General features: G+C 32.2%; 1 protein-coding gene across 1 annotated transcript; it reads right to left on the bottom strand.

The window, feature by feature from the left end:
* Positions 1-2,816: 2,816 nt before the first annotated feature.
* LOC134252736 (uncharacterized) lies at positions 2,817-14,272 on the bottom strand. The gene is made up of 3 exons (XM_062735239.1): positions 12,631-14,272; positions 3,070-3,840; positions 2,817-2,903 (listed from the first exon to the last, which is right to left on the bottom strand). Exons 1-3 carry the CDS (start codon positions 14,257-14,259, stop codon positions 2,817-2,819), a joined length of 2,487 nt encoding a protein of 828 aa, XP_062591223.1. The 5' UTR covers positions 14,260-14,272.
* Positions 14,273-17,884: the final 3,612 nt, after the last annotated feature.

Raw genomic sequence — 17,884 nt, 5'->3', positions numbered from 1 at the left:
CGTAAATAACAGCTTGAATTTTTTATTTGATCAATTATTAATAAAATCTTGTAAAATTGTAATACTCGATAGCAATTCAGAAGAGTAATAAAAGAAAGTCTTTCGTCAAATATGACGTCGTCAACTTTGAAATGACGCAGCACAGGTGATTCAGAAGACTAGATTCTCTGGTTAAATAATAACAAGAATGCTCAAATGAATATGATATAATTGCTATTTTTTTAAACCTTATTTTAAATACATAAAGAAAATAATTTATTAAGTACAATTTGTATAGATAATGAATTTATCAAGTAGCATTTGGACTGTACAGGGACAAGGAATCTAGAGAATATCGCTAAAACGATAAGCATATTCGTGATTCACATCAAAAGTGCAAGGGCATAGAATTTTTTGTTTGAGCTGAAATTTGGAATATTTATTGCTTATATAGTATATATTTTGAAAAGTGTTGGGAGCTAATCCTGGTCTGCATAACATTATTTCAATTTCTAACAGAATTAATAGCTACATGTAAGTGTATATTGAGAAAAAAACAATGCTTGATGACAATATTGAATCCCTTCCTTCATCAATAATTCCTCATGATTCAAACAATTTCCAGGATAACATTTGAATATCAGGTACATGTAATATAAAAATCGATGTTTAGGATCTTAAACCCTACCTTTCAAATCATTTGGTCAAAATAATTTGGTCATTGCAGCCAATGCACGATTTTCCAAGTGAAGATTCTCAGAATTTCAGATCCACTAGGAGACCAGACAATACATATATATTGTGTGAATTCTTTGTTAAGTGGAATATTGCATCTTAAGATATGAATGTATTGACATTTGAAAAAAGTTGATGATACTTTTTAAAGGTTGATATTTTTTTCTTTTATATATAGCAAATTTTAATGTTATGCCAGTTTAAAGCTTTTTAAATGTTTATTTTTAACGAATGTTTATCAAAAACGAAAATGACAAAAAATTTATGGTATGTTTTTACATTCATTTGAACAGAAAGAATGAACCTTGATAGAAATGACCGGATGACGCACAGGGGCCCTCAGTAAGAAGAGAAAACAGACATAGACATTCTTTTCCTTCCAGAAGGATATATATGTCAACATCGCTGTGTCTCATCTTTGGAACATCACCTTCTTCAAGGAAATTGTTATCTCAAAAATGCTCAGTTTGACTGACAGGATTAAAGTTTTCTACACCCTTAGTTTAAAAGGCAGTAATGATATGTCCTCTTAATTTATAAAGAGACTTTAAAGATCTAGCAAATATTTTTCTTTAATTGAAAGGGGGTTCAAGATAAATACCCCTCCCCATGCCCATTTTACAGAAGACTGGAGGTAATTTGTACATGACAACTTCAAAGAAGGAAAGAGAACAGAAAGAAAAGAATATCCAGAAAGTTTCTAAAGCAATGAGGTCACTGGTGTAAGATGGATAGAGAGGCCTTTCTAAAAAAAAAATGTGCTGTTATCACAAATATTTTATGTATGATTTATCTAATTTTATGGAACTCTTTTGTAATATTTTTATTTTATGAATTACGCCTATTTTCAGGTGTTATAATAGTATAAAATTTTGCTATATATTTCTACCCAATTAGTAATAGGTTCAATTCAAATACAATCATATCAAAAGTTTGACTACTTAATATACAGTAGTGAAGAAGATTTTTAAAGACGGCGTTGATTTTTTTTTGGGGGGGGGCGTTACCACATCCCTCAGATCTCAGGAGGATAAAGACCATGAAATTCACAATTTATGTCTGCCTTTATCCATAATTGTTATTTACAAAAACTGAAATTGTTTCAGTGCTTTATGAGAAAAATCTGAAAAAATGTATAGAATCCACGGGCAATGGAAGACGACAGACAAGCGGGATAGCGATAGGTCACCTGAGTGATTGAAATGACCTAGTAATTGATGTTTGAATGTTAAGTAGTATATTTGACATATCGATGAGATGTTCGACCACTTATGTCACATAATGGGCGAAGATAAATCTCATTTGTTGTGCAACAATGACAGGTTTAACCTCAGTTTACCTCAACAGAGACGGTACAAGATACATACACATGTATATCCATGTGAAAAATAAAATTAAAGACTTAAAAAGATATTTAGTGACTGTCTTTTGTCAACCCTTGAACTGAATTGTTTGCCTTCGGCATTGCGACCTCGGGCAAACAGTTTTGTTCTTGGTCCAACACCAAACAGATTGCCATCGAATCCATTCAATAAAGGAATATTAGTAAAAGTCAGCTCCCCTCTATTCTCGGGCTTTTCTTTTCAAGTAAATGCTAAAAAGAAAACTAAAGCAGTTTCCTTTTATTTCATCATTAAAAAAAGTGATATGTGGGCAATTTTTTTTTCAAAGATATTCAATTCTCACCAATTATTCAGTGAAAGGCAAATTTGTTTCAGTTTAATCTATATATTTTTTTCCTTCTCCGAGTGAATAAGTCGCATAACATGAGTGTAATCTAGCTCAAATACCCATAAAATTGAATTTCAATGAACAGTGTATCATTCACAGAGACGAAAAAGTAGGTGTCAATATGGCCCCTGCTTAATTTTTTCTCTGTGAAACTTAAAGGTTTTTGCTTCACCTGAACGCTATGGTTTGTATTTTTTTACAATATCGATCAAAATGTAATTAATATCTCAATTTGACATAGCTATTAAACATGCTGAACTTGTCAAGCCATGGTATGAAAATTTAAAAGAGAAAGAGCAGAACTGAAGTTTTCATTTTTTTTTTTTCAAAATCCATGGGTGGAATGCAAATGGATAAACTCTGCAAAGTTTTCATACATTCACATTCATTTTCTTTGGAATGGATTCATTGGGAATAGACTGCTTCTTCAACATCAGTAATTTAATTATTTTTCTTTTCTGAAATGGAATTTAATTGCATATAAAATTAAAATGAATAATTATTGATTGCCTCAAAAGTTTATACCAATCAACACAAAAAAGTTAAAGATACTCTTTTTTTCCTTTGGGGTAATTAAACATTAAGGATATGTCCATATATATCTATATAATGATCTACAATTACCTGTCTCAAATATTTTTTTTTTAAGTATCTATATGCACACACTCTTTTGTCCCTTGAACCCACCCAGAGGAGATGAGATATTTTGTCATAACCTAGGCTGAGTGGTCTAAATATTCCTTGCTCTTGTGTCAGAATCTTTGATAGAAAATTACCGTCCTTATCAATCATCTGAACTGAGTTAGTGTACCTATCACACACCAGGATGTGTGACAGCGCGTCTGTACAGATTCCCCATGGTGAAAATCTTGGTTCTAATGGAGGTCCTGTGTAGGAGAAGCGGTGTCCTCCTCTACCATCTGTCACCACTACCTGCCTCAAGTCAGACACAATTACATCTCCATTACAGTTCTCTGTAATGTATCTCGGGTAACTGTACATTTGCTGACCTGTGTTATCATGCTGTATGGTCTGTATGATATGCCCTCTCTTATTGTAACGGTTTACCTTGCATGTCACTTCAGCATATATGAACATCCCGACCAGTAGATCTCCATTGGTGGGAGAAGAATAGACACATTGGGGCTGCCATGGATCCGTTCTTTTTATCAGTGTATACCTTGCTCTTGATCTATCATTTGTGGAAGGTTTGTAAATTTCATTTTTATGAACTATATATATTAATTCCCCTTTATTGTTCACTGTGTGTTCTCCATTAACGGAATACCAAATAGAAAAATGTTTATTTATCATCAAATCGAGAGTGTACCCATCTTTGTTTGTCAAGATTAAGCGAGTAGAAAAATCGTGCCTAATACTACTATTGATCCAGACCTGTTCCGAATTAAGACATGAAATGTGTGTTACATCACCAGGAATTGTCAGTTTAACAGATATATGTAACACAGGTGTAGACAACAGTTCCAACAGACATCCATCTCTTACTTGTCTTTCTCTTCTTACTATTATTTGGATTTTATTCGGAAACTCAGACGCCTCCACCAAGTTCATTTCCGTAGTCAGGGAAATCAAAGCAAGTGGTTTAAAATTACAAATGTCCTTTATCTTTTAAATATTCATGTTTTTTAAGGAAATAAAGGAATTTCAACGCTCCGTTTGTTGACTTGTCATATCTGTGATCAAAGTGTTCTATGCTGGCTAGTTGTTTCTTCATTGTTTTCATCCGTTGTTGTAATGTATGAATCATGAGTCTTTTGTATCTGAAATTAAGTGCAAACATCTCAGTTACAATGAGATCTTTTAGTCTCTGGACCTTTGTCAAAAAATTTAATTGAAGGTTGAGAATTTCTGTGTTATATCTATCAGTTTTGATGTCTGCCAGGAGAAAATGGTTCTTACATAGAATCTCACTTCTGATTCTGTGAACGATGTTTCTATATTGTTCACGTTTTTTTATAAGCTGTTCTAATGTCGAGTATTTGATGACGTTTGTGTATTTGTTTTTCACACTTAGAACACAAAGGAACTTTACATGAAGAACAATATTTTTTTTTATATCATGATCTGCACATTAAAATAATTTCTGAAAAAATAAGCAGCGTTTCATATTTCAAACTATTTTCCATGTGGCTCTAATGTTATTGTTGTTTATGAAAATCAATATTACAAATTTAAAATTATCTAACAAAGGTAAAATTTATAGCAGAGCGTCGGGACCCCTTAAGCAGCAATATCTCACAAAATTGTAGGAACATAATCATGATAATCATGAAAGTTTTGAAGTCTTTTTTGATTTTTATCAATAATATTTTTTGTTTTACAAAACACCTTAATACTCCTATATAATGCTCCTTACATATCTTTTTAGAATTTGGGTGGAAATGACCATGATTTTTTATTACCTTCATAAATGGTATACTTTCACCTAAAAATAAACACATGCTTTATTAAAATATATATATTCATTAACTTTTGCTAGAGTGTCTCATGAAGAAATATATAGTACCGGTCTGTCAGATATCAGATTAAGGATTGTTTTAAACATCAATTTTTGTCTCTCATTAAACATACCACCTAAAATTGTAAAACATTAAAAATAAAGCAATATTTCAGATTTTTAAATATGTTATACTAACATTACTTGACTCGATGGCATTCATAATATGAAAAAAAAAATGAAAATGAAATGAAAAAAAAATGAACAGCATATTATAGTTCTTTTTCTATTACAATTGTTCAAAAAGGGAGTTATCCAATACTAAATATAATACTGTTATTTCAATGAAAGGTACACGTAATTAATGGTAGATAACTCTTTACTATCAATTCAACGAGTAATATTTTTTAAAACTTTGTGTAGCAGTGATCCAACCGTGTATTATCTCAAAATGAAATAAAGACATTAAACAATTTAAGTAGTAAAAATGTATGTTATATAGTTATAATGAATCAAAATTCGTTTTTTGAATTTTCAGCCCACAGATGATTTATACATTCCAAGAAACAATCTATGAAAGCAGGAATATCGAAAGGCACCTATTGACGTTAAACAAATGTCTGCATAAAATTTTAGTTCTGTTTACTCATAAACATAAAAATCTTTTCACAAACGTCCATAATACTTGTTTGAGTTAGTTATGTTTATAAAGTTTTAAAATGTTTTAAAATCTATTCAGCTTAACGACTCATACGTTTAACACAAAGTGAGATATTTACAAATACAAAATACAATAGGTATAGAGTTGACCTGAAGATTAAAGTTAGACCGTTTTATATATTTATTTCAAGCACGCTGTTACTCAAATTTAACAAGCTCACTCACACAACTGAATTGTTATCCTTAACTGTAATTAACTCTTGAAGGAATAGCTTAAAATAGGAAATTGTCAATATTCAAATGTCTGAAGATTGTTACACTACAAGATATAAGCATTTATTAATAATTCGTAATTCCAAAATATAAACACACAATGATTGCTTTCCTTACTTTTCAAATAGAGTGTATAAGATTTGAAAGAACTGTTTCTAACTTATTTTCTAATCTATTCTAACAACGTTTAAAATAACCATGTCATAAGCAATTTAAAGAAAAGAACCTAGGTGAAAGGAAGAAAAGTATATACGAGTAATCAGTGATGCAGGCACAATGATCACCATCAACACAAAGTGTCAAAGTGTCGACAAATTGAAGTCAAATAATTATTCATGTATTCTTCCTTGTTCTCTTTTAATTGATTTAAAATTAAGATATTGGCTTGCACGAAAAAAAAAAATGCTCAATGGCCGCAAGTCAAGATGAATATGATAAAGCCTAGGACGTTGCACTTTTTAAAGAAACAACATCAAACCCATCCCCAACTGAACCACATCAACACAAACACTTTTCAATACAGGAAAAGTAAACGGCGCAGTGCATTACATTAAAAATTCCAAAAAAAAGACCACTGAACCCATCCTGAGCTTTAATAGAGAATTATTTACTGATTAATTTCATTTTCTTACATACAGAGATTTAATGATTACATGTATTATGTTTTTTTGATTATCACCTTGTTACTCAGTTTTGATATGATAAAAGTAACGCAATTGGAATTGTGTGAATTGCTTTGTAAGTGAGCTTCCAGTACGGAACTAAGACGAATGCTGCCCACTATTCATGTTACATTAAGCTCTTTAAGAGGGGATGCTCCGCTGTGCAGTGCACTTGATTGTCAATTGTTTTTTATTCTCTGCCTACCAATTTTAAAGCATGTTCCTACTGGGCTGTCTTGCTTATGTTTCTCACAATACCATACACGACAAAATAAATTATCTAAGGAATAAAGCTTATTTCAACTTATATTATACGATACAACATAACTTGTGGCAGTTTACGGACCATAAGCCGCAAAGCGGTTTATAAAAAAAGCGTAAACTGCCCCAAGTTTTCTTATATTGTATAATATAAATTTGAATAAGCTTCATTCCTTATAATTTAATTTCAGTGCAGACAATGAGACATTTTTTTCTGCAGAATAAGGCTTCACATTGATTAAATTTTAAAAGTAATGTCAAGCAGAGTAATACTTTTTTGACGTAACTCATTGTGACGTAAGCAGGTTATGTTATACAAAATGAATAAAATCTTTTATCCAACCAAAAGACGTGTTACAAGTAAAAATAAATCATTTATAAGGATTGTAGCTGAAAAAATACAGAAAAATATCAAATTAAATTAAATTTATCAATTTTATGAGATTGATCAATCCAAAGTATTATATTTCTGTAGACGACCGTTAGTAATAAATTACAGATTCAACAAAATCATTCAAGGCTTATCAAGCTCGAAAATACATCCAAACAATACAAACAGGAGCTGTGCATTAGGGCTGGGATAAGGTGCCATGAAGTGGAGAGAGCACACCCTGCCGACAGGTCACAACTGAGTGCCCCTTATCATGATCGAGGAGAAATTCGAAGACAATTTATTTTGAAAATAATCAGTTCGGAAAAAAAGTCACTTTCAATATATACATGTAGAGACTGGTCATCTTGTCAATTTGTTAAACAAACTAAAATGTTAGGTTTTCTCCATTCTCTCTCCTTTCAGAAAAAGTAACTCTAAAATAGATACACTCGGTCTAGTTGGTTTAAAGTCTCGAGTTATCTGTGAGATAAACAAAAGCCATTAATCTCAGTCCGTCCGTCTGTTACGCTTTGGGGTACCCATCTCTCATCCGCAACTCCTCCCATACCACTGAAGGAAATTGAATGAAACCTTCACAGAATCTTTATTATATATTGGTATAGTAACATCCTAATTTATTTTTCGACCCGACACATATTTGGGTTTCCCACAACAAAAGAGGGACACTACTATTATGTTCAGATGTGAGGCAAGCGTATCATTTACTGAGCTCATTGTTCACTGTACTTCTAGCTTTACACACATTCACTTCTCAATTGTGACACATTTCTTTGATTACTTCTATAGCCTATTTATTAAGTTTATTCAGGATTTTTCCTGAGTAAACCACAAAATTGCATCGTTATCTGATGCTCTGCTACTTTCTGAAACGTAATAGGTTTTGTCGTTTTTAATAAGGACTGCTTTTCTTCTTAAGTTGGTTTCTTCTTACCAAAGAAAAATGTGTAGCAATAATTTTAATCTTAATTTGAATTTCTAGGTTGTCTTTCGTAAATTTTATTAGATAAAGCATATTGGTAAGAATCACGTGATATTGCTGATTTTTTTTTTTTTTTACATTTTGTTATCCCTCATCAAATTCGCCTGGCTTAGCATATATTTTTCTTAAGTTTATATTACACTTTTAGCATCAAGGTAAGATATTCTGAAATTCGTTTTCACCTGTAAACCTTTACTGGGTGTTATTTGTCAATATTTGTTATTTATTGAAATATCAATAATATTTTCCAAGTATACTAGTATTTCATTTGTCCGTCCTTATGAGAAAAAAATTCTATAAATTATCCTTTTATCTAAACTTGTGCCTTGAGATTACGTCTCTTACAAAGAAATGATTTAATCAGATACAAGCTTATTCAGAGAGCATTTACTTTGATTTACTATGGCGAAAACTTTGGAACTTTAATTTACTATAGTAAAAACTTTGGAACTTTGATTAACTATACTAAAAACTTTGGAACTTTGATTAACTATAGTAAAAACTTTGGAACTTTGATTTACTATGGGGAAAACTTTGGAACTTTGATTTACTATAGTGAACTATAGTTAACTATATTTAACTATAGTTTACTATAGTTTTTTTGTTAGGGCTACTTCAATTTTCTGAGAACAGCCATGATATATTGATGTATATGAATTTTTTACCTCAACCCCCACCCTCCCTAAAGTAGTGTATAATCGCTGCTTTATCGTTCATGAAAATGAAATAAGAAAGTCTGATGTGCAATATTCATAACATTGTATGATGTTTCACATACACGTCAATTAAAGAATTCTTTTTATTTATCAAGATTTCACAAAAAGTGGGTGGGTGGGGACCAGGTTTCCTCCATCTTTACGTCTGTCAGTAAAATCTGCAATTTACAACTACAATCTACCGGTATTTAATTTCTGTTGTAAATTAAATACAAATAGCAATGGGTAACTATTGTATGTGTACTAAAAAAACAATGCGTTAATACATGAATACAGCTAAGAAATCATTTACATAAAAAATGCAATGAATATACATTTGTAGCAAAGTTTTAACCATAGTAAATCAAAGTTCCAAAGTTTATACCATAGTAATTCAGAGTTCCAAAGTTTTTCGTATAGTTAAACAAAATTCCAAAGTTTTTACCATAGTAATGCGAAGTTCCAATGTTTTTTTTTAATTTCTTGAACAACTTGTATATTTTAATTATTTTTTTTAGCAAAAGAAAGATCACTCTAAACATTTCAATATGTTCTAGAAGCTTCCGTCAATATTGAAATCGGTAATTTACAAAAATAATTTGCACTTTTCGCTTTTTAATAAGTTACGTAAATTATTTCCTTGATATCATTTCAATCAAGTTTCGATTTAATAATTCAGTGATGACATTTTATGTAATAACTAACCGGTTGTGTGTTGTCTATTTCATCAAAATTTGCCAGTAACTTAGATCCACCGACCGGAAACGACGCCATGCTCACTTTAATGCCATATCATCGCTGTTCTCAGAAAATTGAAGTAGCCCTCACAAAAAATATACTACAGTAAACTTATTTTAACTATAGTTTACTATAGTGTATTCCCCATAGTGAATCAAAGTTCCAACGTTTTCACCATAGTTAATCAAAGTTCCAAAGTTTTCGCCATAATAAATCGAAGTTCTTATGTTTAAAGTATAGTAAATCAAAGTTCCAAAGTTTATACCGTAGTTATTCAAAGTTCCAAAGTTTTTACGTAAGTAATGCAAAGTTCCAATGTTTTTTTTTGGTAATTTCTTGAACAACTTGTATATTTTAATTATTTTTTTTCTCCATAAATAAAAAATCAAGTTTTTTTTTTCACAAATTAAAATTAAATAGATTTAAATAAATACTGCTTATTTATCGGTGCAAGAGACAATGTTTACATTAAAACCATTTCTTGTACTTCGTTCTATTTGGGGGACGATTCGGGTTTTTGAAAAAAAAATCCTGAAGCTTTAATGAAACTTGACCTAGAAATTTATAAAATGTACAGAATCGGAAGCAAAACCATAATCCCATGGGTTTATAGTGCTTAAGGTAGGATTCTTCTCATATTTCTAATATTTAAAAATTAAAGAAATTTTCACAGAATCAAGAAGACAATATCAGTCAGTGATAGTATCAGTGAAATTAAATTTGACCGTTTTATATTAGAGGCAAGGTCAGGTCAAGATCATTATCTTTTTCCTTGACATTAAGAAGAAAAAAATACTGTTGCCAATCATGTGATACCTACTTCTATTTCAAAAGTTTAATGGTTGTTCTTTTTGCATAAAAACATATTACTATATGGGGTCTATCGCATGATATTACCAAATTTACATAAATAATTTTACTTAACTGGATATTGTCTAATCCGAATTTTCTCTGTTTTTCTTTATTTTTTGGGATATCAATCTCCCATACAGAGTTGTCGTTCGTTCCTCTCTCAGACACCTCTGCAATGGGCTCACGTCAAGATTTTTGACGTAACATATAAAACGTGATATTTGCAAGATTGTTTCAATTTTAATTAGTAGTTCTGCATTGATTTAGTAAATATCTATCTTAAAACTCAGATATAAGCATAGAAATTGAATCATAATCAATTAAAACAAATGCACTATTTCTCGTGTTAACACTATGATATACGTGAGCCAACGACAGAGGTGAATTTATGAGCCGATGGTAGAGAGTGTTGGGATATATTAATTATTTTCATATGCTTCCTCTATTTAACTTTTTCTTATTTTCATATATAATAAAGTAGTCTTATAAATGTACAAAATGATACAAAAACAAAAAGTTTTGATCGTTTACTAAGAGAGAAAAAATACTTTTTATGGATTTTTGGCTCAAATCTGCACTTTGATAGGAAGCGTTTAAAAGCTAACAAAGTTCTAGTTTGTTCGAAAAATCATAATAGTTTGATATATTTTGGAGGTTCAGTCCCTCATTATTAATTTAATTACATTTGGAAATTTCTCCAAGTCTTCGATTGTGTAAAAATGATAGCTAAATTCATTGTTTTATTATAATTTTGAGAGGCAGAAAAGAAGATATTTTCATACGCCACCATTCCGCCAAAAATATAGTCCCTGCTAGTTTTCAAATACAGTTTACCATTTCTATTTAAAGTTGTACATTTCTGATGAGGAAAGAAAAATATGGTCTTTTAAATTCCTTACACCTAAATATATAAGACAAATAAGCAAATTTACTTTGTATGTTTCATCTAGTCAGAAACCAGAGAAGAATCCTACCTTAATCAAAGTTCCAAAGTTTTCTCTATAGTAAATCAAAGTTCCATAGTTTTCACAATAGTAAATCAAAGTTCCAAAGTTTTCACCATAGTAAATCAAAGTTCCAAAGCTTTCACAATAGTGTTTCAAAGTTCCAAAGTTTTCACAATAGTAATTCAAAGTTCCAAGGTTTTCACAATAGTAAATCAAAGTTCCAAAGTTTTCACCATAGTAAATCAAAGTTCCAAAGTTTTCACCATAGTAAATCAAAGTTCCAAAGTTTTCACCATAGTAAATCAAAGTTCCAAAGTTATAACTTTGGTACTATAGTAAACTATAGTTAACTGTAGTATTTTTTTTTTGTTAGGGAGACTTTGAATTTTATGTACGATTTTTCTTTCCAAATGAAATATACATACTGTGAAACCACAAATTTTTTGTGGGGGTTAATTATCGTGGTTTTCGAGGAATGGAAAGACCCACGAATTCATGTCAACACGAAATGTAAAATGTTACAAACATATCTACTCAATAATTCTTCATCCATGAATTCAAATTCCCACAAACCAAGAGCATATATTTAAACCACGAAAATTTGTGATTTTACAGTATAGTTTACCGTCATCATCTTGCATGTAGAACTCTGGTGAACCTGTTTCGGAGTTTATTTGCATAAAATATTAATTAATATGTACAGATAAGAAAAATATTTAGTCATAATTTCAGCATTTGACATTGCTGTCAAACTGGTCAAGTCATGGTATGACATTTAATTAAAAGAGAAAGATCATAAGATCAGAACTAGTATTGTTTTATAGGTAATTCATTTTCAGTGCTCAGGGTGAATTTCGACACGGACAAGCTCTGCATACGTTCAAACACATTTTCCTCGGATTGGATTTATTGGTACTTGCCAGCTACTCCAGTATCTGCAATTAAATGGAGTGCATTACTCAATAGAAATGTACATGCATCTAAAAAAAAGTGATATGTAACATTTATTAGTTTTAAGCATGTCAGTGTTAGGAGTTTTTCACTCAAAAGCACTTTTACTGATTTAACCTTTTTTGCAATAGGTACATGTAAGCTCAACATGTACCATTGTGTGAATGAATCAGAAGTTATTATCAAACAACAATAAACATGGTCAAAGATTTTCTAGTTATTTACATTTTCCATTAAAATAGATGACAATTAAGGATGTTTACTTATATTTAATTATGAACTACAATTACCCGTCTCAAAGCTTTTTCAATTTAAATATCGATATAGACACACTGTGTTGTCCCATGTTCCAACCCTGAGGAGATGAGTTTTGTTATCAAAACTTAGGCCATGTGGTGTGTATATTCCTCGCCCTTGTGTCGGTATTTGAGATAGGAAATGACCGTCCCTGTCAATTATCTGTACTGTGTCGGTGTACAAATCACACACCAGGATGTGTGACATTGTGTCTGTACAGATTCCCCGTGGATTTAGTCGTGGTTTTAATGGAGGTCCAGTATAGGAGAAGCGATGTCTTCCTTCACCATCTGTCACCACTACAGCACTACGGTCATAGTCAGACACAATGACATCTCCATTGCGGTTCTCTGTGATGTATAATGGGAGACTGTACAGTTGCTGACCCTTGTTGTCGTGCTGTATTGTTTGTATGTGTTGTCTTATGTCATTATAACGATTTACCTTGCCTGTCTTTTCAACGTAACTGAACATCCCGACCAGTAGTTCGCCATTGATGGGGGACGAATGAACACACAATGGCTTCCACAAGTTTGTTCCTTTTAACAGTATAGACTTCATTCTATTATCTGTAGCGACTTTGTAAATTAAATCATTAGAGCCTATGTAGATTAATTCACCTTTACTGTTTACTGTGTGTGATCCATATAAAGTATTCCGTTTTAAATTTGCTATTCTTACCAGCCGATGCAAAATGTCCCCTTTTATGTTTGTCAAGATTATTTCTGTCATGTGGTTGTGCCAATGACTGATCCAGAACCATTCCGAAGTAAGACGAGAAATGTGCATTACATGACCAGGGATTTTCAGTTGAACATTTCTGACTATCACAGGGGTAGACATCAGTTCCAGCATATCTCTTACTCGTCTCTGTCCTCTCTCTATGATTTGAATTTTACTCAGAAACTCAACCAAATCTCCCATGTTGATTTCGATTTCCTCTGTCATGGAGAGCAAAGAGAGTGGCGTAAAATTACAAGTGTCTTTTATCTTTGGGACATTCATGTTTTTAATGAAATAGAGGAATTTTAAAGTTCTGTTTGTTGAATGTTCATATCTGTGATCAAGGTTTTCTATGCTGGCAAGTTGTCTGTTCCTTTTTCTCTTCTGTTGTTGTAATTTATTAATCATGACATTCACTGCAATCCTCTCAGTTACAGTGAGATCTATAAGTCTCTGGGCTTTTGTCGAAATCTTTAATTTAAGTTTGAGGATTTCTGTTTTAATAGCTTTTAAATCAGTTTTGATATCTGCCAGGAGAAACTTATTCTTATATAAAATCTCACTTCTGATTCTGTGAATGATGTGTCTATGTTGTTCACGGTTTGTTGTATAAGCTTTTCTAATGTCCAGTATTTCATGACGTTTGTGTGTTTCACATTTAGAACACAAGGGAAGTCTGCATGAACAACAATATTTATTATACATTCTGTTTGGATGGCTCAAACAAGTCTCTTGGTTTGGGATATATTTATATTTCTCCCGGTAAATCACAACATCATGGAAAATTGTATCTTGATCAATGACATATATCTCTTTACACTGTAGACACAGGTCATGTTTACACGTGTTACAGTAGAATTCTGTGTCCCCCTGACACTGAGAGCACTGCCGGGCTTTACACTGGGCGCTTGATCCTGAACCCATGATTTAGATGATCACAATCGCCTGAAAGAAATAGAAAAAAATGAAAGTAGTTAAATATATGTATGTTCATGATTTGAAAAGTAAAAAATTTCTCAACGAATATAGATTTATCTCGTTGATCCTTAAATGATACAAAGCAAGAACAAGGAATCCTAGTAAATTTATAGCTTCCCCTGTCGGGCAGTCCAACCATCCTCGAGCTATCTGTATAGAGTAATCTGTTCAAGACTTAAAAAAACAAAAAAAAACAACGCCGTAGCAATGGGTTAGAAACATGACAGAAAAAATATATTAACATAAATTAAACAGGTAGCATTGACAGTGAAAAGTGACATTTATTATTAATGAGTTTCTGTTTAAAAACCTAATATCTTTATTTTCGTTTTAACGATACAAAAATTATTTTTAAAGAATTGTCACAATCAACGTTGATTTTGTTATAAGTATGTGTATTTCTTTTTTTTAGTATATTCATGTGTGTTTAGTTTTATCCTACAAGGAGCCCCATTGTGACGCTCAAGTGATTTAAATATTCGGCCAGTCGCTATATAAGGTGATGTCAGGTTTGTCTTGGGTAGCGCACCTTTTCCTTGACCAGTGAAAGTAGTTTCACATGTCGATGGAGGGTTAGATAGGTCCAATCAGGGTAAGTGCAATTTACTACATTTATTATATTGACAAGTAATACAGCGTAATTTTTAATTGAGCTTATTCTATGTTTATCCACTAGAAAACGTGTTTGAATTGTATACGGGAATTTTAATCACGTGCACATGCCGTGAGTTTAAGCGTAAAGTAATGATATAACTTTATTACTCAGAGTGTAACGTTATATAGTACATTACTTTGCTTTGCCGTACGAAACTTTGTGATACACATTAGTTAAAACTGTATGATTGAACAATTATATGTGTAAACATTTATGACGTGTTGTAAGGCAGCCTGTTTGGGGTCAAGCTGTTATATACATGTATGTCTATGCATATATGTTTTGAAGGTCCCTATAGACACATGTACGTAAGTGTGGATACACGATGGTGTGGTGCTGTCGGTGGTGGCAACATAGGCGACTACACGAGGGCGTGGTATGCAAGGCCGAGGCTGTGTGGGGGAAAACGTGGTTTTCTGTGTTTAGTCAGCATTGTGGACGCTTAAGATGCTTTGGATTGGCGTCGGACGTCGAGGACGTCGTGGCATTCAGTGCAAGGGCATTGTTCCCGTATGACAGGTACTAATTGTTAGAGTGATATGGAAATAACGAACAATATTCCATATCAAATTCCTATAACAATACAAAAAAGGAGCAGAGCAGACACAGACGGCCGAAATATCAGAGGTGGGATTACGTGCCATGGAGGATTGAGCATTATTATTATCGGGAAATAACGGAAAAAACCGTCGACAAATCAGTGTATAAATTATGGACTAACAATAAGTATGAAAAACGTCAGACATTATTTAATTCTATGATAAATTGTATCTGCTGACAAGGACATTGTATCGACCATAGAACTTACGATGTGATTACTATAAACAAGACTGCTGATAGTCTTGTATCATCAACTTGCTTGTCAATAATTTACCTCGTTTTACAATTTGTTCATGCGTAGATCATACTCTTGCTTATCGAATCAACTGAGATATACATGTATATACTCCGTATGCAGGTGATGAAAGTATATTGATGCATAAGTAAGGTAAGTTGACGATAGAAAGAATTTAAAGTACAGGGGGAATAAGGAAGCATACAAAATATTTTACCTTGACCAAATCAGTGCTACATTATGACGTCATAGTCGGCGTGATGACGTCAATTTTAGAACACAAGTTTTTTGTAAAATTGGTAATTACAGATGTAATTTAACTGTACAAAATGAATAGATACGTGTAAACATTAACAAAAATAAAATGTTCCTATTTTGTTATGATGTACTCTGTCATTTTGATTAAAATCTACCAATGATGACGTCATACGTATACATCAAGTAACTTGAGAATTGATCGGGAATTGATCATATCGTGTAAAGAGAATTTGGCTATGACGGCATGAATAAAGATACGTAAAATGGAGTTTAAAAGCGAATATCGTGAATATTTTGTGAAATTCATATGGAGTTCAGTTAATAAAACAGGTATGCTAATTCATATTCATCGATTACATTCTCTTTCAAAGGCAGTCAGCTGTGTACTATCCCGGTCGGCCTTTCCTCTGTCGATTGTGACAAAAATAATGCAACAGAACAACAATAAGCTGTATATTTCAAAACATAAAATTGGTACTGATGGAAAGTTTACATCCTAAAATAATTGGAAAGTGCTGCTAGAATCCCGAGTTAAGCATGGTTTTACGAAAAATCTTGAATCATAGGTAAAAAATTCAAAACATCGGGTAAGGTTTCGTGCGAATGTGTGGAATAATTATTTTACTGACGGGACAGTGGGATTCTAGCAGCACTTTTTATGCAAAATAGATGTTTTTTTACTTCATTATTTACTCAAAGAAATTATTAAACTTCGAGGTATTGTTGTTCTGTTCACTTTTTTATTAAGGAAAATTTCGCTATTAATAGAAGTCACGTGATGCCGTGGTGGTGTTGCACGTCGTTGCGTTAGACATTCTTTTATCTTTATGCAATAAATAATAATAGTTTACGCTTATCAGCAGTTTTGGTAAATTATCACACTGTTTTTCCTTTAAAAAGTCTGAATTTCCCGAAAAATGACTTATATGCTTCCTTAACATACCCGCGTAATCATTTTTTTCATATAGCTTGGTTGTTGATTGATTGATTGTATATTGTTTAACATCCCTTTCGAGAATTTTTCACTCATATGGAGACGTCACCATTTGCCAGTGAAGGGCTTCATATTTAGACCTATACTTGGCACTCAGCAAGCGCAAGGCGAAGGAACAGTTGCTACCCATTTTATCGACTGGGTCAGTTGCGGCCGAGATACGAGCTCACGACCTCCAGATCACGGAGCGAGTGCTATACCGACTGAGCTACCGTGAACGGTTATAGCTTGGCTGTTAAATTACCATTCATATTTCAAGTAAGATATCCAAGTATGAAACAGGTGTGTCTGACTCTGTGGTATCTTTTATCTCAAGCTCACCATGATATACTATATTGACCTAAGAATAGAAATTATCATTGTTAATTGACAATACGTGGTCGATAAGACTAAATGTCGAGTTGAAGGCCACAATAAGTGTTTTATTCTTTTCACGCATGAGAGTTTGCACAAGTTTTGCTTCATTAACTTTTACTTGAGTATCTCATCAATTAATTATAATATGCATATGAGGGACCTGTCAGATATCAAACTGATGATTGCTATACATAAAAATAAGTATTTTACTTAATATTACTTAATAAGTAATCAACAGATTGGGTTAACCATAGATCGTTTTACCCAATATGGGAGGCATTATATTCTTACCCAATTATAGTACAAGTTAACAAAATATTAAATACAACTGTTCGGCATATTTACGATGCGCTGGGGCTGATTAGCAGTCACAATTTGCGGTCTAGTCAGGAGGAAGCTGTAGACACAACTCTCTTGTTCGTTCAAAACCCGTGTTTATATATCTTCTAGTATATCAGTGCGAATAACTTTT

Source organism: Saccostrea cucullata, unplaced genomic scaffold, assembly GCF_032062105.1.
Source record: "Saccostrea cucullata isolate Sc308-1 unplaced genomic scaffold, CSIRO_AGI_Scuc_v1 ctg3062, whole genome shotgun sequence".
NCBI classification, from domain to species: Eukaryota; Metazoa; Mollusca; class Bivalvia; order Ostreida; family Ostreidae; genus Saccostrea; species Saccostrea cuccullata.
Note: the sequence above shows the minus strand (reverse complement) of the source record. Positions and strands in the feature narration are given on the sequence as shown.